General features: G+C 44.0%; 1 protein-coding gene and 1 long non-coding RNA gene across 5 annotated transcripts in view; one reads left to right on the top strand and one right to left on the bottom strand.

Moving 5' to 3' along the window:
* Positions 1–233: 233 nt before the first annotated feature.
* Positions 234–5,950, bottom strand: LOC133109995 (uncharacterized). 2 transcript variants are annotated; one of them, XR_009704805.1, is made up of 6 exons: positions 5,518–5,950; positions 5,179–5,270; positions 4,098–4,247; positions 2,046–2,253; positions 1,724–1,863; positions 234–915 (listed from the first exon to the last, which is right to left on the bottom strand). It is a non-coding gene; the product is annotated as an uncharacterized LOC133109995 (long non-coding RNA). The 2 variants fall into 2 exon arrangements; XR_009704804.1 differs by having other exon boundaries at positions 4,098–5,270.
* LOC133109993 (filamin-A-like) overlaps positions 5,675–23,372 on the top strand; it is a 65,690-nt gene continuing 47,992 nt past the window's right edge. Inside the window, exons 1-2 of one of the 3 annotated variants that reach the window (XM_061219797.1) lie at positions 5,675–5,866; positions 10,395–10,889. In XM_061219797.1, coding sequence (XP_061075781.1) covers positions 10,505–10,889 — 385 coding nt within the window. In that variant the 5' untranslated portion in view covers positions 5,675–5,866; positions 10,395–10,504. Of the gene's footprint in view, positions 5,867–5,943; positions 5,962–10,394; positions 10,890–23,372 lie in introns of those variants that run through there. The other 2 variants (XM_061219799.1, XM_061219798.1) reach the window with 2 other exon arrangements.

The raw sequence follows: 23,372 nt of genomic DNA, 5'->3' as shown, positions 1-23,372 counted from the left end.
GCGCTAGTTAAGTCAGGTTACATCTAGTCGAGCCAGTTAGATAGCTAGTTAGATACATGGGGAGGGTCCTGGTACTGCAGTATTGAGCAGACTGGTGAAACATGAGGTTTAGCGCTTAGCCATTGAGGAAGGGTGGGGCATGTGAATGCGTTTCCTCACATACACTGCAAATAACCACAAATTACAACAGTTGTATACAGAAGAGCATCTCTGAAGTGGATAGGCTAAAAAAAAAAAAAGTAATACCTAATAAATACAGCAGAAGTCTAAAAAAATAAGTAATACCTAATAAAGTGTTCACTGAGTGTACATATAAATGAAATATTTATTTTTGGTACACTTGAATGCTGTATTCACAAGGTTTGTACAGGGTTCTGTAGTCAATTTGGCCCCTATGAAGTTTCCACAAGACCCACGCACGTGTACACTATGTCTTATTTCAATAAATAATTAGCCTAAACTCTATGTCAAAACAAAGAAAAAAAATATTAAAAGTCTAAAAAATGAATCTCATAAATAGCCAATAAAGCGCTCACTGAGTGTATGTGCTCCCTGTCACTATTTGTGTGTTTATATGTAGTATGGGGTCCTGACCTCTTTTCTATATGGCGTATACCTCTATCTACAAAGCAACTGAAACCTCATCACCGCAATTTTGATTGTAGTTTACAGACACATTTATGTGGGAGGCCTTGTATTTGGCTCCAGGATCCATTCTGTGTTGATCTCTGGCTGCATGCTGTCCTTCCAGGCCCTGCATTGGAAGGGCTTTCACAGCGAAGGATGGGGGGGTCACGTGGGATCATGTGGCTTTCGGCCAGGCCGAACCCTTCTCACTGTATCACCAACTTTCCTCTGCTGCGTAGAGGCTCTGGTCTCTCTGGTTCTCAGACGTTATACGAGCCGGTGCCAGACCTGGACACAAAGGGGAAATCCTGTTCCCTGCCTGAGCATGCACACAGTATGTGTGTGGGGGCAGTGTGTGTGTGTCTTAGAGGGGGGGGGGGGGGGGGGAGTGTGTGTGTGTCTTAGAGAGGGAGAGTGTGTGTGTCTTAGACAGGGGGGAGTGTGTCTTAGAGAGGGGGGGAAGTGTGTCTCAGAGGGGGGAAGGTGTCTCAGAGGGGAGAGTGTGTCTAAGAGAGGGGGGAGTGTGTCTTAGAGAGGGGGGAGTGTGTCTTAGAGGGGGGGAGTGTGTCTTAGAGAGGGGGGGAGTGTGTCTTAGAGAGGGGGGGAGAGTGTGTCTTAGAGAGGGGGGGGGTGTCTTAGAGAGGGGAGTGTGTCTTAGAGGGGGGGAGTGTGTCTTAGAGAGGGGGGGAGAGTGTGTCTCAGAGGGGGGAGTGTGTCTTAGAGGGGGGGGGTGTCTTAGAGGGGGGAGTGTGTCTCAGAGGGGGGGAGTGTGTCTTAGAGGGGGGAGTGTGTCTCAGAGGGGGGAGTGTGTCTTAGAGAGGGGGGGGAGTGTGTCTTAGAGAGGGGGGGGAGTGTGTCTTAGAGTGGGGAGTGTGTCTTAGAGAGTGGGGAGTGTGTCTAAGAGAGGGGGGGAGTGTGTCTTAGAGGGGGGGAGTGTGTCTTAGAGAGGGGGGAGTGTGTCTTAGAGAGGGGGGGAGTGTGTCTTAGAGAGGGGGGGAGTGTGTCTTAGAGATGGGGGGGAGTGTGTCTTAAAGAGGGGGGGAGTGTGTGTGTCTCACAGAGGGGACGTGAAGCTGAATCTCTCAGTCCTACTCACGGAGCATGTTTCTGAGCGTGGGGGACTTCCTGTTCGCGAGAGGGTGTGTCTGGCCGAACATGTGAAGAGTCACACAGTGCAGTCAGGGGGAACGCCCGGTTTCCCAATGTCATCGCGCCTGTCCTCAAAAAGTTCCACTTCTGCAAACACAAAAACCTCACCAACCACAGAACAATACCACCATTCTGAATCATTCCCTCCATGTGGCTTCCATCCTGGTTGTGGAACAGGAAATTTATTTTTTGCTCTTCTGTTACTCTGTAAAGCCTCTTTGTGACAATATTATCTAAAAAAAAAAACGCTATATGCAAATAAAACTCACTTGACTTATACCGGGAGCTTAGGCATAGGCCTTGTAGGATCTGAGGGAGAGGCATGTTCAGGGACCAGGTCATGTGCTTCAGTCATTCACCCCACTGCCAGGTGCGGGTGGTCATGCAGGCTGTCCGCAAAGCGGGGGCTAGCTCACTGACCTGATGAAGAGGGATGGCCATGTGCATCTGCTGCCTGTGTCCACTGTGGAGAGGTACCTGTGACAACTGAGCCAACTCAACTACTGATGATACTGCTAACAGACTGGCCTTCTTTTTTCATTAAAGCATACTAGGTACCTCTCCACAGTGGACCACAGGCAGCAGATGCACATGGCCATCCCTCTTCATCAGGTCAGTGAGCCTAGCCCCCCGCTTTGCAGGACAGCCTGCATGACCCACCCGCACCTGGCAGTGGGGTGACTGACCTGAAGCACCATGACCTTGGTCCTGAACATGCCTCTCCCTCAGACTCCCTACAAGGCCTATGCCCTAAGCTCCCGGTATAAGTCAAGTGAGTTTTATTTGCATATAGCGTTTTTTCTCTTTTAGATACTATTGTCACAAAGAGGCTTTACAGAGTAACAGAAGAGCAAAAAATGGGAAATATCAGCCCTAAACGCCCGAATAGCATATGAGGTAAACAACCCCCCCCCAAGCAGGAGAAAAACCCTCAAACGGTGGCTTCCCGATGGGAAGAAATCTTGAGAGGAACCCGGCTATAGGGGCATGCCCATCCTCCACTGGCCTACAGGTTGAGATGGTGACAGTTCAGGTATGAAACTAGCCGGTAAACTAGAAAGTCCACATGGATGGATGTGAGTATGCAGTTCAGAGGGGACTGTTGCTCCAGGATGTGTTGAAGCATAGTCAGCCACACTGAGCATTATGGGATGCTCCTGTGTTTGTGATGATGCTCCTGCACTGATTGTCCGGTAATGTCCTTTCTTTAACATGCTTCATGAGTAATAATAATAACTGAAGATAATACTCTTCACAAACTTCTTATAAATGAAAGGCACAGTTCACAGCATGGATTCATATTCCCCAGATTGCTACAGTATACAGTATGTCATCACAAGAACAAACCGCTCTTGTGTTTACCGCAAACTCATTGTGCAGAAACAAAGATGAAAATTGTTTACGCCACCAAAAGGCTGTTAGCCCAGAAAACAATTTCTTTTGTTTCCAGAACATTCCAGGAATTATAGCATAAACATTGCCAGCATTTCACTTTTTCCACTGTCTTGGATATGCTTTGCATTTTTGGCATTTTAGAAATAACAAAGCTTAGCCATGACCTACTCATTCAGTCTTGTTAGTCTACTTAAATGAACTTGAATTTTGTTCATTTTTGTGGAATCGTTCAATTTTCAATGAACAGGCCATTTCAAGGTTTACATTCTTAACATTCTTTAACTGTATTTGACAGTATAAGCCATGATGTTGATTTAATCATGATGTTCATGATTGAACGATTATCCAGACTTTGACACAACATGCTTGGAACAAAGAATACATTCTAAGACTGTTTAGAGAATGAGCTTATGCCATTTTAATAACCATCTCAAATTAGGGATTCAGTAGAAATTAAGATTTAAAACATGAATTATTCATAATTCACTCATAAGATCATAGATTAAGTGAATGTTTTCCATTGGGCTGAAGGATGGCTCATGTTAAGGGTCAGTGTGTGGATGGGCCCGGCTGCAGCTCATGTGCTGAGCCTCCCTGCAGTGACTGTGAGCCCACTGCTTCTCAAACAGATTAAAAACTGTCTTGCCTCATTGGCACTCTTTTTGTCTTATTAAGTGATAAGATTGGTTTTTACAGTGCCCAACCTTGGTGTAAAAATCAGAGGTGGCAGCAACACACGGCTCAGAGGAGCGCACAAATGCTCATCTTCAACTCTCAACGCCAAAGATTGCTTGAGAGCTCGACCGAGCTTTCCCAATTTGGAGAAAAATAGGGGGGAAAGCCAAAGAAGAGGGAAAGAGATGGCACGTTCTGTGGCTTTACTGCCTCATCTGTCTCATCTGCGGCTCTGGGGCTCTGGGGCTGACCTCTCTCTCCTCTCCTGCTGACAGGCGCTCACTCCATCCTCAGCTTCTTCTCTCTTTCCAGCGGGATGACGGGATGAACTGCTTCCTCATGTTCCAGGAACAGGTCCTACATGAGCAACACTGCTCTTTAGGAGCCATCTTAAGCATCTTCTGAAAGGTAGAGGGAGTCACTCACAGCTAGCTTCTCTTTGTTTTCAGTAAACAAATGACAATATTTATAGCTATTAGGCCAATAAATGCACAGCAATGTGAAACAACTTTTAAGTTTTGTCAAATTAAACTACCCTTGTCCAGCAGTAACACCATAACCATCATTAGAAAAACTAAATCCAGGCTCCTCCTACATACAGATCAAGCCCCGCCTCCCAGCAGTTCAGGGCCGTCCTACACACAGGTGCCCTCAGCACTCATACGAAGTTAAGAGCAAATGTGAGAAATGTGGAATTGAAGCCCCTGAGTATTCAGTGATCTGTAATGCATATTTAGCTTCCCCACATCAACTTCATTTAGTCGCTTCTTTAATCTAATTTGGACTAATACTTCATCCCTGTCCCCAACTCCAGCAATGATAAACTGAACCAAAACATCCTACATTCCCCACTCCCCTCCCAACACACACACATATATGCACACACACACACACATATATACATACATACACACACACGCATACACACACACGCATGCACACACACGCATGCACACGCATACACGCACACATAGGCATGCATACACACACACTCATATGCACCCACACATACACACACACACACATGCACACACACACACACATGCATGCACACACGCACATGCATGCACACATACACACACACACAAATGCACACATACACACACACCCACACATACGCATGCATACACACACACACACACACACACACATGCGCATACCTATACACACGCACATACACACACGAATGCACACACATACACACGCATGCACACAAACACACACGCACGCACACAAAAACATACGCACGCACACAAACACATAGGCACGCACACAAACACACACGCATGCACGCACGCATGTCCTGTATTTGCAGGGCTCCTCTGTGCTCACTCCAGCAGCAGGGGAGAATGGAGCCTCGCGATGTGATTGCTGCTTTTTCACTGCAGGTCTCTTCTCCCCCATTGAGACTTGAACTTAGGAAACTTAAAAAATAAAGAAATAAAAAAAGTGCTATAACAAGCCTTTGTCTACTGGCCTCGTAGCCCATTCAAGTTTGAATACGTTTTTATTAAAGCAAAGGACCGGTAGACTAAAAATTTGAAACTGAGGAAGACAGGGAGAGGCTCAAGTCGTGAGATACTGCAACTTCAATACAAAGGTAAAGCTAAACTGCCGACATCCCACATGAGTTTACAGTGCACGGGCGAGCGGAACGGGGTGACATCATACCTTTAAAATCCGAAGGCGCGGTCACCGGTATAACGTCAGCCCCTTCTGCTAAAACGCGCTTTCACCAGGAGAAAAAATACCCCCCTTTGATATTTTACCAATTAAGGCTTTTGCTATTGCGACGGCACAGGGAAAGGAGGGAGAGAATACGAAGGGGTGTCACTCTTGTTCTTTCTCGAGTTCACTGAAGACGCATTTCCCCAAGAGAGACGCGTCGGGGAGGGAACTACAGGGTGATAACACATTTTCCTGATTTAGCTTCACGCACACCCGAGTGGCAAACAGAGGGGGAGAGAGAAGCATAATTTAAAAGCATAACCCAAAAACCGGCATTGCATAAATCTGAAAAGTAAGTTTGGAACTTTAAGCGTGTCTCGTTGTTAATCGACGTGCTTGTTACTGTTTGAACAATTTTCTTAAACGTGTAAGAAGTTCTTACTTGCGGTAGGTACTTTATTTAATACTTAGAGGCATTTAGTTTAGTTTTATTATGAGCAGATATGTATGTTTTCAACCCGGCTTCAATAAAAATAATTGTTTTAGTTTTTTATGTTTGATGTTCCAAGGTCATGGCAAGCGAAGCATTGGAATATGGATATGTTGATGCCTGTGGTTTGCATTGTTCATTGCCGCGAAGACGTTTGTGCTGCCAGAAGCTATAGGTGATTTTGCGGCAGCTAAAGGTTCAACAGGTAGTTAATAAAATGTTCTGTGCTTGTAGTCTTGGGTGGTAATTGGTGCCTTGCACAATATGTACGCTCTTTGTAGAAAAAAAATAAAATAATGTTTCACATTGTTATGCAGTGTATTACCAGGTACAAGTTTGATGCTTAAAATTGCCATTTTGAAGGAAACATGATGTTATGTTGTAGAGACTATCATAATAACAAAAAATAGCGGATGATCACTGTATAATAATGATGTCTGGACATATTAAGTTCTTTTGTATATTGCATTACTATATTTTATCTTTCATTCCCGCTTGTATCCCTTGTTTTGTTTTTTGCATTACATGTTTAATGCATTACGTGTAATTGACAATAATTTGATAGTTTCGTTTTTATTGGAACTGGGGAAGCTATAGCTGCACGCCATCATCTGACCGTCAACAGGATTTTAAACTCACTCATGTAGACTAATCTAATTAAGGTCTCCTCGCCAAATAAGGTAAAATACTGTAAAGCCCATCTCTGTGTCTGGATCTCCAACGTTTAAGCAGCTTGCGCCCCCGTACGCCCGTACCGGGGTCTGCGCCTACAAGCGTGGGGCTGCCCATCACGAATAGGCTACCCTGGTCTGAGCCTCCACATTTATTCACTGCTTTCGGTCAAAATGGGTAACTCGGATTAATCGTGTGTAAAGAGATTCAGAGGACTGTCAAAGTCGTCTGCAAGTTGGGCTATTTTGGCAATTTTGTTCTCCGCCACAAAAATGTGAGAAAAATAGAACAAATGAAAGTCCAGTAGTATTATGTTGACGACTTCGCATTTAATGGGCTACATTCCCGCTGGGGCAAGAACGCGTCCCGGGCTGCATTCAAGCGACGCAACGCAACAACCGTGAAACTGCAATCTAAGCGATTCACTCAGGCAACAGATGTGTAGGCTTTATCTAGCTGCGGTTAAAAGCGAGAGTTCCTTTCTTTCAAGTACTCCAAGGCGTGGTTGGTGTGATAAAGTTTAACTTTAGCCAGGCATTGAAATATGAATTATATATTAATATTTGGGGTAGGACAGGTTGCTTATGCTACCGTTATGTGACTGGGAGGATGTTACTGGCAGTCTGAAACATGGGTCAGAGGTGGGTTTTCTTTACGCACATAAGATAATAATTCGCCTCTCCGTTGATAACGGGGTGCGATTCAATGATGCAGGTGAATGGTGTCCACGGTTACCTCAAGGGCATGGTCTTGATGGTACTAATTAGGAGGGAGGGAAAGAGAGAGAGAGAGAGAGAGAGAGAGAGAGAGAGAGAGAGAGAGAGAGAGAGAGAGAGAGAGATGGGGAGAGAGATAGAAAGAGAGAGAGAGAGAGAGAGAGAGAGAGAGAGAGAGAGAGAGAGAGAGAGAGAGAGAGAGAGAGAGAGAGCGAGAGAGAGAGAGAGAGATATGACTGTGTAGGCTATAGGTTAGTGAACATAATCAAATAATGTGTGAAGCGTTTGGATAAACTTCATATAAAACTAGTATCTGATATTTCAGAGGGTGGAAAACCCCGATCTCCGGGCTTCTCTACAGCATACGGAGCCTAGAGGGCACCAGACTCTGCGCTATAGCGGAGACCCTTCTCCACGGGCATCTATAACGATAACTGCTAACTATGATGATGAACTTTATCACACCAACCACGCCTAGCGCCCACGCCCATCATTCAACGGCGTTATAGCGCTTCCCCCCAGTAAACTCAATGCACAGCAGTTACCGGTTGATCTGAGTTTTTGTTTGTTCTAAAATCGCTCTACGCGAACGATGCGACCGTTTCTGCATTCTATATTTCTTGTAGTCACCATTTCATTCTACACACGCATTTCTTATCATTTCATTTTCAACATTCATAACTATCGCCATGAGAGCCTCTATTTTCTCGTGTAGGATAGTGTAGGCTATCTGTCCTCGTGCACACTGGAATCTATAATTAAAATATCTAACAATGACTAAAACTGCCATTAATAATAATGTTTGTGTTGCCGGTAAGAAAATAGCAATATAACTCTGACCAATTAGGCTATTCCCTGATCGCTATTCCCTGATATTGCTGCGTCGGGACTAATAACAAATCTAGTCTAATAAGAACCCAGGTGGTTCGTTGCGGATGCTAACAGGCTCTAACCCCCCCCCCCCCTCTCTCTCTCTGAGGTCGGGGTGCTTTGGTTCCTCATTAGACAGCAGCATTCTTTGCATTCTCCCGCAGTAACTGAAGGGAAAGACCAACATTCTTCATGGACCACGTCCATACAAGAGCGTCTGGCAGGGTTACCTTATTTAGTAATGGGCTGTAAGCTAACAAATCCATTTCCCAAGCCAAATAACTCACCATTTACGCCTCCTACACTCTCTATATCATCACTGAGAGTAAAGTAAGTGGGTTTTACATGATAGAAGCATTCTCCTGCCTCTCCCGGAAGAGTTTTATTTCATTTCATATTTCATTGTGAAACGAACAGACAAATGTAACGTTTTCATCAATCATAAGTATTGTTCATCATTTAAGAATGCAAAAAGATTCAGAGCGATTCAGGCACTACACTTGAATATGTTATACTTTCTGTTTACTTTTTTTCTGTAATCGAGAACCTGCGTAATGTAAATGTACCTTGTCTATGAGCTATGTGGTTATAATGTACAAGATGTTCTAACTCGGATTTCTGTGTCATGTGACCATATCCTCCTAAGATCTGGCAGGCAATTCATCTGTGTCCTCTGTAGGGGACGCGAGTCTCTGGTCTTAACCTCAGCAACCATACTGTGCTGAGACCACGCATCAATCACAAGGCGAAGAGAGAAGAACTGCAGAGCCCTCCTGGTTCAGGGAGCAGAGATAGGAGTTTAACGCACTGGAAACTGGAAAAGCTCTGTGCAGAGCTTTTTATGCACAGAGGAACTTGGGATCCTGCTGCCTTCAGCTATTTTTTAATTAACGGTCCCGTCATAATTTCATAAGTCTTCCTCAGTGCATACTTATGCATCTAACTGCATATGTTTCCTCTACTGTATCACATTACATTACATTATTGGGAATTTGGGAGACGCTCTTTCCAGAGCGACGTACAGTTGATTAGACTAAGCAGGACCTCCCCTGGAGTAATGCAGGGTTAAGGGCCTTGCTCAAGGGCCCAACGGCTGTGCGGATCTTATTGTGGCTACACCCGGGATCGAATCACCCACCTTGCGTGTCCCAGTCATGTACCTTAACCACTACGCTCCAGGCCGCCCTGTGTATTGACAAATCCGATAAGCAGACAGGCTAAGGGCTTTTTATTTTTTTAGCGCAATTCCACATTTGACTTCCCAAGGCTTTCATTTAATTGTATTCAATATTGAATCTAGCTATATGTTCACATTATATAATATTATTATACAGGAATTAATGCAAATATACACTCAACAAGCACTTTATTAGGAACATTTTTACTTTAGAGCACCTACATATTCATGCAATTATCTAATTAGCCAATGGTGTGGCAGCAGTGCAGTGCATACAATCATGTAGACACGGGTCAGGAGCTTCAGTTAATGTTCACATCAACCATCAGAATGGGGAAAAATGTGATGTAAGTGACTTTGACCGTGGAATGATTGTTGGTGGCAGACAGGGTGGTTTGCGTATCTCAGAAACTCCTGGGATTTTCATGCACACTAATCTCTAGAGTTTGTCAAGTGGTGCAAAAAAAGTAATGGATAAATGGATAGGATACAGCAGTAGAAGTCTAAATTAAATACCTAATAAAGTGCCCACTGAGTGTATATATATATATATTTTTTGACACACTTGAATACTGTATTAGGCAGAATTGTTAACTGAACATCACGAGGTTTGTACAGGGTTCTGTAGTCAATTTGGCCCCTATGAAGTTTCCACAAGACCCACGCACGTGTAGACTGTCTTATTTCAATAAATAATTAGCCTAAACTCAACGAAGAAAAGACAAACGAAGAAAAAAAAATATCATAATCTCAAATTGATGAGATTATTATAAAAAGCATTCCATCGCTCCTCTTTTAATCTAGACGCCCACGCATCGGTGCTGACCTAGATATCACGTCATAGAAACGTGCTGTGGTCTGTCCTGGGCTCCAATGATCGGGGTCTGATTCTTCGCAAAAGTTTGTTTTAACATTATTCGTGACGTTTCTGGTCTTTGTCTTTTCTCACTTTCAGAAGAATACGCAGCGTTCAGGAAGACACGGACTGCGAGGATTTGTAAAAAATATACTGACCCCACCCAAAAAGCTAGACAGCGAACGAGCGAGGGAGCAGAGTCAATAAAAATGAGTAGTCAACACCCACGCCTCCACCAGTCGAGCGCTGCCGCTTCCAGTCCCGTTTCCAATTCTGTCCACGGCTCGGATAAGGACGCAGACATGCCCGCCACGGAGAAGGATCTAGCGGAGGACGCTCCGTGGAAGAAGATCCAGCAAAACACCTTCACGCGTTGGTGCAACGAACACCTGAAATGCGTCAACAAGCGCATCGCCAACCTGCAGACCGACCTGGGCGATGGGCTCCGGCTCATCGGTCTTCTGGAAGTGCTCAGCCAGAAGAAGATGTTTCGAAAGTACAACCAGCGCCCCACATTCCGGCAGATGCAGCTGGAGAACGTCTCGGTGGCGCTTGAATTCCTGGATAAGGAAAATATCAAACTTGTTTCCATAGGTTAGTGCCCGTTATATATGTATTGCATTTAAAAGCGCATGTTTCTAGGCTTAAAACCGAGCAGCCTAATCATTAAATAATCACTTTAACAAAGAAAGCGGGGGGGGGGGGCTTTTAAACTTTGATACAAGAATTGGGGGTAATACCAAATTACATTGTATTCAAGTTAACTGTTAATTGTCCGGGCTCACAGCCGCAGGAAACCGCTACGTGTAAAATACTAACGCAGCGTCTTGAGCCGTTTAAAGCATGTTTAAGTCGCATACCTCACTGCTACCTCGTCTCCGCGCAAGTCTGCAGCAAACCAACACAACGGAGGAGGAAAAACGGGTCAAGTGAATTTGTGATTTTTACGGCCTGGTGCAGAAACTCCAGATTTAAAACGTACTTTTATATCCCCATATTTGAAAAGTAGAAACAGAATAGTTATCTTATAAGACCGTGTAGGCTATTTAAAAATGCGGTCATAAACAGCCTAATATTTACAGCAAAACGATGCAGATTTTCCCGAAAAACTTTTTTCGTGTTGCAGGGGTAGAGACGCCTTGTCTTCCCTGGTCCCAACGTAGCGGTGTTCCTTATTGTGGATACGCTGCCCGTAATGTTTAGCACAGAGCATGAGGTTAGCTGGATGTAACGATAGTTCAGAAAGTAAAGGCCTCGCTTTTTAATTTTCGGAATTATGTGTCCAGGCTGGATATTCCGCTCATGAACCACACCAAACGAGGGTGGAGGAAATGGCCAAATTGTGTCAATAGGGCGGACGGCTAACCGACATACTTTTAGCTTTTGTCTGAATCGGTGTGCGAAAGCCAATCAATCCACTGCGGATGAAGTCCAGACGTTCAGAATTGTTTCAGTGTAATTTTTTTTTTTTACCCTAGACAAAACGACACGTACACCTTTGAGACGGGAACTATCGTTCTGTTAAGGTTTCTGTTAAGAAATTCATTTAGTGAGGTTCACGATTTTATTACTGAAATAAACTACCTGATTTTTTTTTTTTTTTTTTTTTTTTTTATCGAAGTATCGTGCCAAACGGCATGGATTAGCCTAGCCTACACGAACTCGCAAATTCTCTTTCCATATGTGAAAAGGCAGAGTTGGTTATTTCCCAAACTTGAGAGCCACAGGAAACAAGTTGATTGCTTAAACTATGAGTGACAAAGATAAATGCAAGCAAATTAATAATAAAAAATAAAAAAACGCGAATCAAACAAAATCGTTTTCACACTAAGAGGAGAAATTGGAAATAAGATAAATAATGCGCCTCTCCGTGCTAGATAAATATTGGAAAGAATGTATAGACCGGTAGCATGTTGGAAGCCTATGTATATTTAACAATCGAATGAGTTGTAACGTTTTCGATCAGACAGCTTTTCTCACATTCACGGCATAATCCTTCCGAACAGAAGTTAATAGGGGCAAGTTTGGACAGCTGGATAGGCCGTGTACATGCTTGTATATACATAGAAAGTCGTTTATCCTTAAATAGAGAGTATTATTTGTCTGGAACGTCAAAATTAAGGTTAGAAGCAGCAGGTTTCTTGTAATTACGCAGGGACTGTATAATTGCTGTCATATACACTTTCAAATGTCATGCATTTATCTACGTGGTGATATGAGGAACTTTTTTATTTATGTGGAAGTGAGGAGCTCTGTACCTTCATGCATCTGGCCAATGTGTGAGGTGATTGGCCACTGGCCCAGCCATCTTCTGGCTCAGTCTGTATCAGATCTGTTTTTAGATTTCATGCCAACCTGTCTGATGGCCTCGATCCTGTACATCTGGGCTGTCAAACCCTGTTTCTGGACATCTACCGTCCTGTAGGTTTTACCTCCAACTCTAGCAAAGCACACCTCATTCAACAACTAGCTGCTCAGTCATAGAATTCGTTGTGCCAAATTTAAAATGAAAACCTATAGGAAGGTAGACCTCCAGGAGCAGGATTGAGCAGCCCTGATGTGCATGATCTGACATTTCAGCTATATTTATTGATATGCTTGTGATTAATATGCTTTTGTTGATATGAAATTTTACTTTTGGCTAATTTACAAAGTAGAACTCTCATTGATGTGCAGTATACAACTAATTGGCTTACTGAACCAGGGTGATTTGCAGAAAGAGGCTTGCATTAAATCCAGAAGCTGGAGACTCCAGGAAATTCAGATTCCATTATAAATTATAAAATGTATTATTTATCTGATGTTTGAACCACCAACCTTCTGTGTCTGTCATGTACCTTAGTCACTAGGCTACAGGTTACTGGTTCAACATGTCTTTACCTCATGGCCAGTAATAGTTCACTGTTACAAGCCTGGGTGGTTCGGAGCCTTAAATCCTGCCACTTTAGCAAATTACAGATCCTTTCCAACTAATCGCATCAACTGTGTGAAGGTGGGTCTGTGTTGAACATGCAGTTTGGAAGCCTTCGTCTGAGCTGGTCTGTCCCTGGTCTGGCCTGCTGCTCAGTCACTATCTCCAGATCTTTATAGATCTGACTGTCTGGGTTCTGAGACTGAGCAGGCCTAATGATAGCTTTAGCCCCAATGCATCTCTCCGCTGTCTCTCAAAGGCTACGTTCACATTACAGGCCTTTATGCTCAATTCACATTTTATTTTATTATTTTGTACATTTTTATTTTTATTTTTATTTTTTTTGCTCAAATCCAATCTTTTTTTCCATCTCTTCAGATGTTTGTAAGTGTATCTGTTGATCCCCATTGGTGGTGCTGTAGTGGTGTGATCCCCCTATTGGCTGTGCTGTTTCTTACAGCTGGCCTCCTTGTCATATTGCACTCCCCTTCAGTAGTCCTCAGGGATGGGCCTGGCCTTCGCTTCTCTGAGCTCTTAAAGATGGCCTCCACCCATTTTCCATCTTCTGTCTATTTCTCAGAATCACTGCGGGGTCGGGGTAGGAGACCCTGTCTTGGGTGCTGCGTTTAATTTCTTTCATTGTAACAAAAAGGACTCGCACCAAAAACAATTCTGCAAGGTCCTGGTTCACAGGAACTTGTGAAAATCAGAAATAACTTCACACAATCTTGATTCTCCAGAAAACAATGTCTTTCTTTCATTATCTGGTAATAGGAAGCCATATTAAGGTCTTCCCCAGAATGCTGGTTACCCTTCAGGCTACAGAACGCTGGTTAGAAGAGTAAAAGTGTTCTGAAGATCAATGAGCTTCAAATGTTAGCCCTTTTTCATGGCTCAATAAATAACAATATTTGTTTTCTGGAGCATCAAGCAAGTACGTGAGTCTTTACTTATAATGGCTTTCATCCCGTTCTAAATTACACCCACTCATCGTTTCTACTCTCCTCTTTCATCACGTTGTCTTTGGGTTTGTGCAGACAGATCTGCCCCGGCTCGTCCGCACGGTTGTGAATCATGCTGACTGAGCCTGTTGCCAGGGCGTCTCCGGGTGTGGCCGTAGGCTGTGGTGGTGTGCGATTGCTCCTGATCTTCCCTGGCACTGATTCTCCGGTGCTGTGTCCACTCGCTTAGATCTGTCCTTCAGGACTTCAGGCTCTTTCATTGGGCCCACGTTTTCTGTATCGCTGGAGAACTTGGGCAGATTAATATGCTACGGCCCGAACAGGCAACACCAATTCTCCTCACTCCAAAGTTTTAGCCTCATATTTTACTGGCTGTGTTCTTTATCTGAAAAGAACATATTTCAATTTCAACAAGACTTTGAACAGTTCTGCATCCTATTAGATTAGTTTGATTATTCTCCCCACTTTTTTGTTGGTTAAATTAGTTGTGCATTAACCTTCTGTAAAGCGGATGCCCACCACATCAACAGAAAATTTTAACTTGGTCTCCTTAATTCTTTTTGGGGAAAGCCTTATGGTTTTCCAGATTCCTAGAGAAGGTTTTCCGACCCATTGCACCCACACCAACCCCACAGGCCCATCCTGGATATCCCAGAACTGCGTGAATGGCTGTCAGGGATACATTTGCTGGAAAACCTTGTTTTGGGGAGGTTTGGACTGTATTCCAACTCCAAGCTTGTACCACTAGGAGCAGCGTGTCCATTATATCTCGCATGTACCACCCCTCTGAGAATCTGACCAATGGCTAAGCTGCACAGCCTCGTCCTATCGTTGCTCCAGCAAGTGCAGTTCCCAAGCCAGAGTCTTCTGATGGATCTACAGATTTCACATCCTGGTTGAGAGGCTAGTTTTAGTCCTTGCATGGAGTATTTGTACAGTATGTGCTTTACTTTAAAAAGGTCATCTTTGTAAAGTAACTGCCTTATGGAATTATACCCTGCGTGCACCTGAGGTGTCTGGACTACATTTCGAAAAGAATAAACTTTGGGTACAGTTTAGTCCATGGTCAAACAAAGTTCAGGTTAACATTACTGTGTTGGCTGAGCATATCCATTATTACGTTACATTATTGGCGTTTGGCAGACGCTCTTATCCAGATTAGACTAAGCAGGATACAATCTTCCCCTGGAGCAATGCAGGGTTAAGGGCCTTGCTCAAGGGCCCAATGGCTGTGCGGATCTTATTGTACCTGGGATCGAACCACCGACCTTGCATGTCCCAGTCATGCACCTTAACCACTACGCTACAGGCCGCCAGTGCTAATAAGCCCTCTGCACTGTGTTACAGTAAACATGACTGTTTGCCGTGTCATTTCCTATGCCTGCCACACCCTGTGTTTTGTTAGACTATAACCCAGCTGTGCTGTAATATTGCGCACTGAAATTACCATCTCATAGTCACCTGATGTGAAGCCAACGAACTGGGTCATTTGACAACCAGGGTTCTTCCAGTTAGTATGCACTTTACTGAGGTCAATGCTAGAGCCCTGTGCTGCCCAACCCTGTTCCTGGAGAGCTATAGCCCTGTAGGTTCTTAGTTCAACCCTAATGACACCCCTGATACTACTAATTGGCAGCTCAGTGAGATATCTAGCTGTTGAATGAGGTGAGCTTTGTTCGGGGTGGAGTGAAAACTTGCAGGACTGTCGATCTCCAGCGACAGTGTTGGGCAGCCCTGATGTGTGGGTCAGAATAGTGGCGGTTGAAGACCGCATTGGATAAATATGTTGCCATGTGCTACATGACCACTGATTGATTGCTCTGGTGTTGTGTTGCGTACGGTGTGTATTTCTTTCACTTGATACAGGTGGGCTACCCCATCCCATATTTCGAATACCCCGTGCCTCTGATTTTCCATTTGAATAGGAAACCCTTTTCTGCAGAGTACAATCTCCTTTCGCCTTAGCGTTTGACACTGCAAACAAAGGCCTGCCTTTCCTTTTAAAAAGAAGTTAGATGTTACTCTGTGTACAGGTTGTAATGAGTAACCGTTTGCCTGGTTATTTGTTCTGTTTGGGGGGGCTAAGTACAGCAGACGTTGGCTTCATCCTCCTCCACCTCACCACCTCCCTTCCGTCTGGGGCATTCTTCATCCCCCTCTCCCTCTCATCACCTTTCGTTTGTCATTATGCCCCAATGATTTATTTGGGGTGAAGAAAAATAAAAGTGAAAGAACACGGGAAGACTGGCAGCCTGAAGGGACGTGTGCAGATAGCCAGTTATTACATTACATTACACTACATTAGTGCCATTTGGCAGAAGCTCTTATCCAGAGCGACGTACAGTTGATTAGACTAAGCAGGAGACAATCCTCCCCTGGAGGATTGCAGGGTTAAGGGCCTTGCTCAAGGGCCCAATGGCTGTGCGGATCTTATAGTGGCTACTGCAAAGGATTAGAACCACTGACCTTGCGGGTCCCAGTCATTTACCTTAACCACTACGCTACAGGCCGCCCCGCATTATGTCAAACTGTGTGGCTGCCATTTTGGATTTGGTTTATCTCCATATGTATTGAGGTTAAATGGTTGTAAAACATGCCACACACTTGTCTCTTTATGGAAAGGAAAATGCTTTTTGTCATTTGCACCCATAGAATCTGATTTGCAGATTAATATCAGGTGTAGACTAACGTTATCCTGCGTCCTGTCCTCTTTGGACCTTCACGTGGGCATAACTTTGCTCATCGATGGCTCCTCTCCTGATGTGCTAACAGTAAATATGTCAGTGGGCCAGAAATGTTCCCTATGATCTGAATTTTAGGGGCTTTTTTTTTGTTTTGTTTTTTTGTCAGTCTGGTCTTACTTTGCTAGCAGTAGTTTTGGTTTCCTTTGCGTCTGGCAGTTCCGTCTGGAGAACATTTATTTAAAAACATAAAATAAAATGATCCTTCGGCTATGGTGAGGCAGCAAAAATGTGTGGGGCCAATTTTCTCAGCTTTCCTCTTTCTAGTGAAAGGTCCCAGATAGCCAGTGACTTCAGGCCAGAATCGCTGCCGATCCAACCAGAAACCGCTGCATCTAAGCAATCTCAGCAATCTGTGCTGCAATCTAAGGAAAGTTTTCTAGCCAAACCACGTTGCCATGCATTTCTTAGCTGGCTTCTAAAATGCATGCTTAGACGGCTGAGATGTAGAAACGTGGTTGTTGTCTTTCCGAGTCGCTGTGGGTTCTTTCCTTCTAATGCAGGTGGGGAAATGAGTTCCACACATAGATTGGGTGGTTTTAGCCAGTGTAATTCCAGGAGATTAGTTTTGACACAAGGATAGTCCGTTTCTCCATTTCATTTCGGCAGTCATATGGGGGTCATAGCAAACCTCATCTGGAATTAAAAGGTTCTGTGGAAAGAACGGAAACTATCAAAAGTAGATGTGGGATTGATTACATAATTGCCTAAATTAGTTGCCATGGTAAACAGACTACATATTTACTCAGCGATTGGTTGCTATGGCATTGTGGTTGAGCTTTCTGAAACCACTTCTATTGGTAAGACAAATTCCTTTTGCAGCAGACATGGCCTATCCAAAGACTTGTGTATTTTTTAGTCATGCATCACGGTTGCACATAAACTGTTAGTTGCTAGTTAATTCATGACATGCAGAATAAAATATAATCTGCATTAACAATTCAGTCTCCATCATATGAACTAAAATTGGCTATGTTGCTTTCTGCCTCTTTTCATAGGCCTAGTAAAGTGCAGTACTTTAGCAAGTATTTTATATTGGCAGTGCAAATGTTTACTTTATTTGGAACAGAAGATATCCATTTTGGGGTGTACCACAGTGTTTGGTAGCACATTCAAACAAACGAATGTCAGTACAGTTCTAAAGAGTCTCCAGAGTGTTTTTTTTTCTGTGTTTAATTGCCTGGGACTTACAGAGGAATCTAATCGAATGCAGTCTGCACAGTGATGTCCTCCATGTTGTGACATGTCCTGGCAGGGTGGGGCTCGTGCTGGTTGCCCCGGAGACCTCCCATCAGTCCAGTCACTCCTTTAAAGGAGCTCCTGCCCAGAGTCTCTTGCAGTGCGTTGGGTGAAAATAAATGTAGCTTGGATTAAAGGAGACTTGCAGTTGCGAGAAATGCGATTGGCTGAAAGGGAAGACTGCTCTGTGCGCATTGGCTGAAGAGGAAGGAAAGTGTAACAGGCACACACACACACAACTTTGAATATTGTCAGTTGGCCACAGTGTAACTGCCACAGCGCTCCCAGTGCAGTGTGGTCTGGCGAGGCATCAGGGCAGCACAGGCCTGCATACTGCATACTGTACCCTGTACGCTGCATGCTCTGGGCTAACTGACTCCAAACAGTCAGGTGCCAAGAGCTGGAAGATTCCTGCACATGTGGAGACATGTTTTTTTTTTATTTGGGTACATCATGTACGTCTGTCTGTCTATCTGTCTGACGCATGTTCTTCTGTGAAGGGGAGACATGCCAAGCTCATGTGGAGGACAAAACTGATGTGATGGCGATGTTTACGATTCATTTCTTCATCACAAAGGAGTGCTTCGCTCCACCTCAGGAATCCAGTGCCGCAGGGCATGGATTATGCAAGGCTTACCACTTCAACGGATATTTCTCTTGCGAAACACAAATGAAGTATCCACTGTTGCATGTTGAATGTCATCACTGTCATGCAGAAACCTTGCACATCCATTTTTTGACACGTTTCATTCATTTTTTTTTTAACCATCAAATGTTTCATAACTCGACTAATGATGCTGAATTTCTGTTGCTAGTTTAGTTTTGAAACACTTGCATGATTAAACCACAGTGCCCTGTTGTTGAATATAGAAATGGCTGTGTCTATAAGGGTTTTTTTGCACCCATGAAATGTTGTATCGATGTGTGGCACTGCTGAATTGGGGGTAACATCGTCAGGTCTCTTCCAGGGACCGTGTTTGCATGTAGTGCATATTCACAATTTTGGGAGATTTTGAATTAAGTTTCTTCAGTGGTTTTATTGTAAATGAGGTGTACCCCTCTCTGTTCAGTTCCTAGCTGCAGCTTACTTGAACAAACGTGTTCTCTGATCTAACTGCTCTTCTGGAATGTGTGTTGCATCATCATGAAAAACCTCTTTCCTTACGGGACAGGCAGGGAGCTGTCAGCAGGTTCACTTCGCCTTGTGCAATATTTGTATCTGTCATTCTTTTAAAATTCTGATATTTTCAACAAATATAAATCTCATTTAAGTTCAGTGTAAGGCACATCTGGAACTGCACGGTGGACATCACCTCTGCACACTGTTAAGGGTTGTTCCAGTTACAAATTGAAAATGGGATGCATGCCAGCAGTCTTTCTGAGAGCCATACATTAGGAATAGTTTTCCTTAAGGAAACCAATAGTCTTGTAATATCCAGGCAGCATAGCTTGAGCTGCAGCTGTGTAATGGCAGTGTGTGAGTAGCTCATTGTTTCTGAGTAATGCAGCTTTAGATGTACTGGTCTAGGTTTTAGTGTAACATGGTTGTAGTCGTCCTAGTAGATCTTGGTTTTATTGTAATGCTTTTGGAGCAGTCATCTCAGGTTTAGGTCTGAGTGTGTAATGCAGTTGGATGTTGGGACGGTGAGTTTTACACTGAGATGGGTTTGCAGCTGCACTGCCCACAGATCGGAGTCTTACTCTTTTCCCCGAAGAGCTGAGCCAAGATGACGCGCGCGAGAGCACTTTCACACCCTCCAGGCACGCAAAGCGGTTGCCTGGTTTAACCTTCTCACCGCATCAATCTCAGGGCTGCACTTGTTTCCCCTCTGTTTCTTTCTTACACATCCTGTTATTTAGTTTTCTTTTATCTTTGTCACCATGAAGACCTGCAGATGCTTCTTTGGAATTCTTGTGCAATTTGCATCAGATTTAGAATTGAAATGACTGGATCTCTAGTGCGAAAACAAAGTGAAATTCTCTTATGACGGGTAAATTTCGACTTACCTTGGGATCAGATGTACTTGTATTTTATGATGGGCCTTTGACACGCAGAGCGATCTTTACCTGGGTTGCTACACAGGGACTAACCCAAAATAAGGAGTGATGCGCTCACCCCAGAAACCCAAAGCCTGTGAAGACTCAACGGGCACTGGGGACGATGTCACTCTTTCCGTTTTATCGAAGGTGTTGTGCTTTGCTGTTTTCAGAGGTCCAGCTGTCCCTATATCTGGTTGGTCCCTGTGAAGGTATCCAGATGCTGCAAGGACCGTTTTGTACGTGTCTGACTGTCCTTGCTGTGAAGTGCTTATTTAGTCCTATCTACTTAGCTGAGCTGAAGCATGTCTGGTGATCTTTTACAGGACTTTTTCTTGGATTGTGGATGGGAGCTCAGCAGAGTGTTGTGGAGCTCACGAGCATGGGGTCTATTGGGAATAGGCCATCCCCTCCCTGGAGAGCTACGGCCATTTCTGGTCTTAGTTTCCGCCAGTTTATTTCCAGGGCTTAATTGGCTAATTGGCTGTATCCATGGCTCACTTTTAGATGGGATCACACTGAAACCTTTCATGTAGGGCCTCTGGAACAGTCACATCATCTATTGCAAAATACATTTTTACATGGCTGGAAGCTGCCATGAAATCTGCCTGACCCCCGTTTCCCACAAGCCCCTGCATTAAGGCAAAGCCCAGTAGAAAGACTAAGGGGTGGACAGGATTGTGTGCTATAAAGAGGGTTTGTTTAAACTGGCTTTGTTTACCGGAGCATGCACTGTGAAATTTAATAATTTAATAACAGGGGGGCCACTGACTGACAAGTACATGATCACAAAACACTGATCCTACAGCAGGGCTGCTAGATTTAGACAAAAATGATCATCACACTTATATTGCAGTTGTAATTCTATGAATCCCATTTAGCAATTGAATACCTATTCTGTGTTGCAATTGCACGCACTCGCACACACACGCACACTGGTCGACTGGTCATAACAAATATTGATTGCTTTTCACAGTACATTTATTTTCTTTTTTTTATAACTGGTAATCTCATAACTTTTGAAAACGCCTTCACTTTAAGGATTTTATTTCGTAGTACTGTACATATTTTTAAATTTCCATCCTGCTTGTCATACACAATCTATTAGACTGGACCTTAGGCTACATACTAACATAGCCTACTATAGCTGTTGTTGGCATTTGCTTTTCAGCGTTCCACAACGGGATGATTGAGTACTCAATTCTGTACAGCACCATTTTTAGTTAACACCGTGGCATTTTGCCACTCATCAAGTAAAGGTTTCATTTATGGATATGATATTTCAGTTGTGATCTAGCTAGCAAACTGCAAACTACTTCAATAGCTACACTTGGTAAAACTGGTCTGTGGGATTTGTCAGCTCATTAGTTATATCACTGAGCTATATGATAGAACGCATTAATGGTAAGATTGGCTGTGACAAAGTGATCCAAACAAACTTGTATATATTCAATTTTTCTGGTGTGAGATCTTGCCTGCTTAAATTCCTTCTTTCTGTTCACAACCTTCAATTTTCTTATCCCTGGTGGGTAATAATATTTGTCAAACGAAAAATGACTTGTCTCTCTCCCGATCAGCTTGATTTGAGCAACCATAAACTGTGCAGAAATTATTCAGTGTATTCAAAAAAAGGATCTATAGGCTAATGATGAAAATGCATTATTTACCTTTAGTTCCAAATTAGCGAATGTAATGAACCGACATGTCCTGCTCAATATTCTTCCATCTTCTGTAGAATTCTTTCTTGGTGATGCACGTCTGAAATATCACGCCTATGTGACAACTAGGGCTGGGTGATATCGCCGTCATTGTATAATTATTTGTATTTGTAAGCACTATAACCACCCATGTCTGGCATGTGGTGTTTTTGCTGACTTTTTTTTCCCGACTTACAAGCCAACGTACATTACATTACATTATTGGCATTTGGCAGACGCTCTTATCCAGAGCGACATACAGTTGATTAGACTTATTGTGGCTACGCTGGGATTCAAACCCCCAACCTTGCCTGTCCCAGTCATTTACCTTAACCACTATGCTACAGGCTGCCCCTATGTACTGCTGCCCTACAGGCCTGCCCACTGCTGCCCTGCTGCCCTGCTGCCCTACAGGCCTGTGCACTGCTGCCCTGCTGCCCTACAGGCCTGTGCACTGCTGCCCCACACTCCAGCATGACCACTCTGCTTTGCTGAGTGGTCGTGACTTGTGCTTCCTGCCATTCGTCTGTATGGCTCTCAATCATTCTAACTGCGGGGCTTCTCCAACCTAGCTCCCAAGTGGTGGAACAAACCCCATTCCTCTGACGCACCCAGTCACTGCCCATTTTCCTTTGTGCTGTGATGACGCATCTCCTCAGACTCTTCCATGACTAACATTAGAACTACACTCTTCTGCAGAGCTGCCCCCAGTCTACCACTTTCATGTCACACTTGTATCTCAATCTTCTAGCACTTCTTTCCTGCTTCAATATCTTGATCTTGTGGTTCTTTATATCATGTCTCTTGTAATCTTATTTCACATGTAGCATAGGACTGAATTGATTTACTGACTTAGACTTGAGACCTAGCCAAAGGTTTATTGCTTGAACTAGCCTTGATGTTCATGTCTATGGACAACTGCTACTGCATAATAGAATTATTCCTTATCTGACCTGTGTTTATATTCATTCCAGTGACCTTCGGTATGCACTTATTGTACGTTGATTTGGATAAAAGTGTCTGCTAAATGAACTGTAATGTCACAGTTGGTTCATGGCTGAGCTTACTGGAACAGGGAGTGATGGAGTGGGAAGTTTTGGCTGTGTCCCTCCGCGTTCCCCTGCCTGGAACAGGGAGTGATGGAGTGGGAAGTTTGGGCTGTTCTGCCTGGTTTCCACAGTGAGGTGCATTGTGGGAGCCGCCTGCCCCTTCGCTGGGTCTCGGTAAAGGACATCTGCCCCTGTCAGAACTGAGCTGTAAAACTTCCCCACACAGCACTTTTTCCACAGCTAGATTCTCCTCCTCCCTCCTCCCCCCTCCTCCTCCTCCTGCTGTAACGGGAAACCTCTGTGCTGAGGAACAGCGAAGACTGCCAGATCACGTTTGCTTCTGCCCTTTTAAGGCTAAAAAAGCAGAGGGAATGTTCCAGCTGGAGGGAGGGAGGAGGGGAAGCTCGGGGGCGGTCCGTGTGAGACATGTTCTCTCTCGCG

Source organism: Conger conger, chromosome 14 (assembly GCF_963514075.1).
Source record: "Conger conger chromosome 14, fConCon1.1, whole genome shotgun sequence".
In the NCBI taxonomy this organism is placed as follows: Eukaryota; Metazoa; Chordata; class Actinopteri; order Anguilliformes; family Congridae; genus Conger; species Conger conger.
The sequence above is the reverse complement of the archived record's forward strand: the minus strand, read 5'-3'. Positions and strand labels throughout refer to the sequence as shown.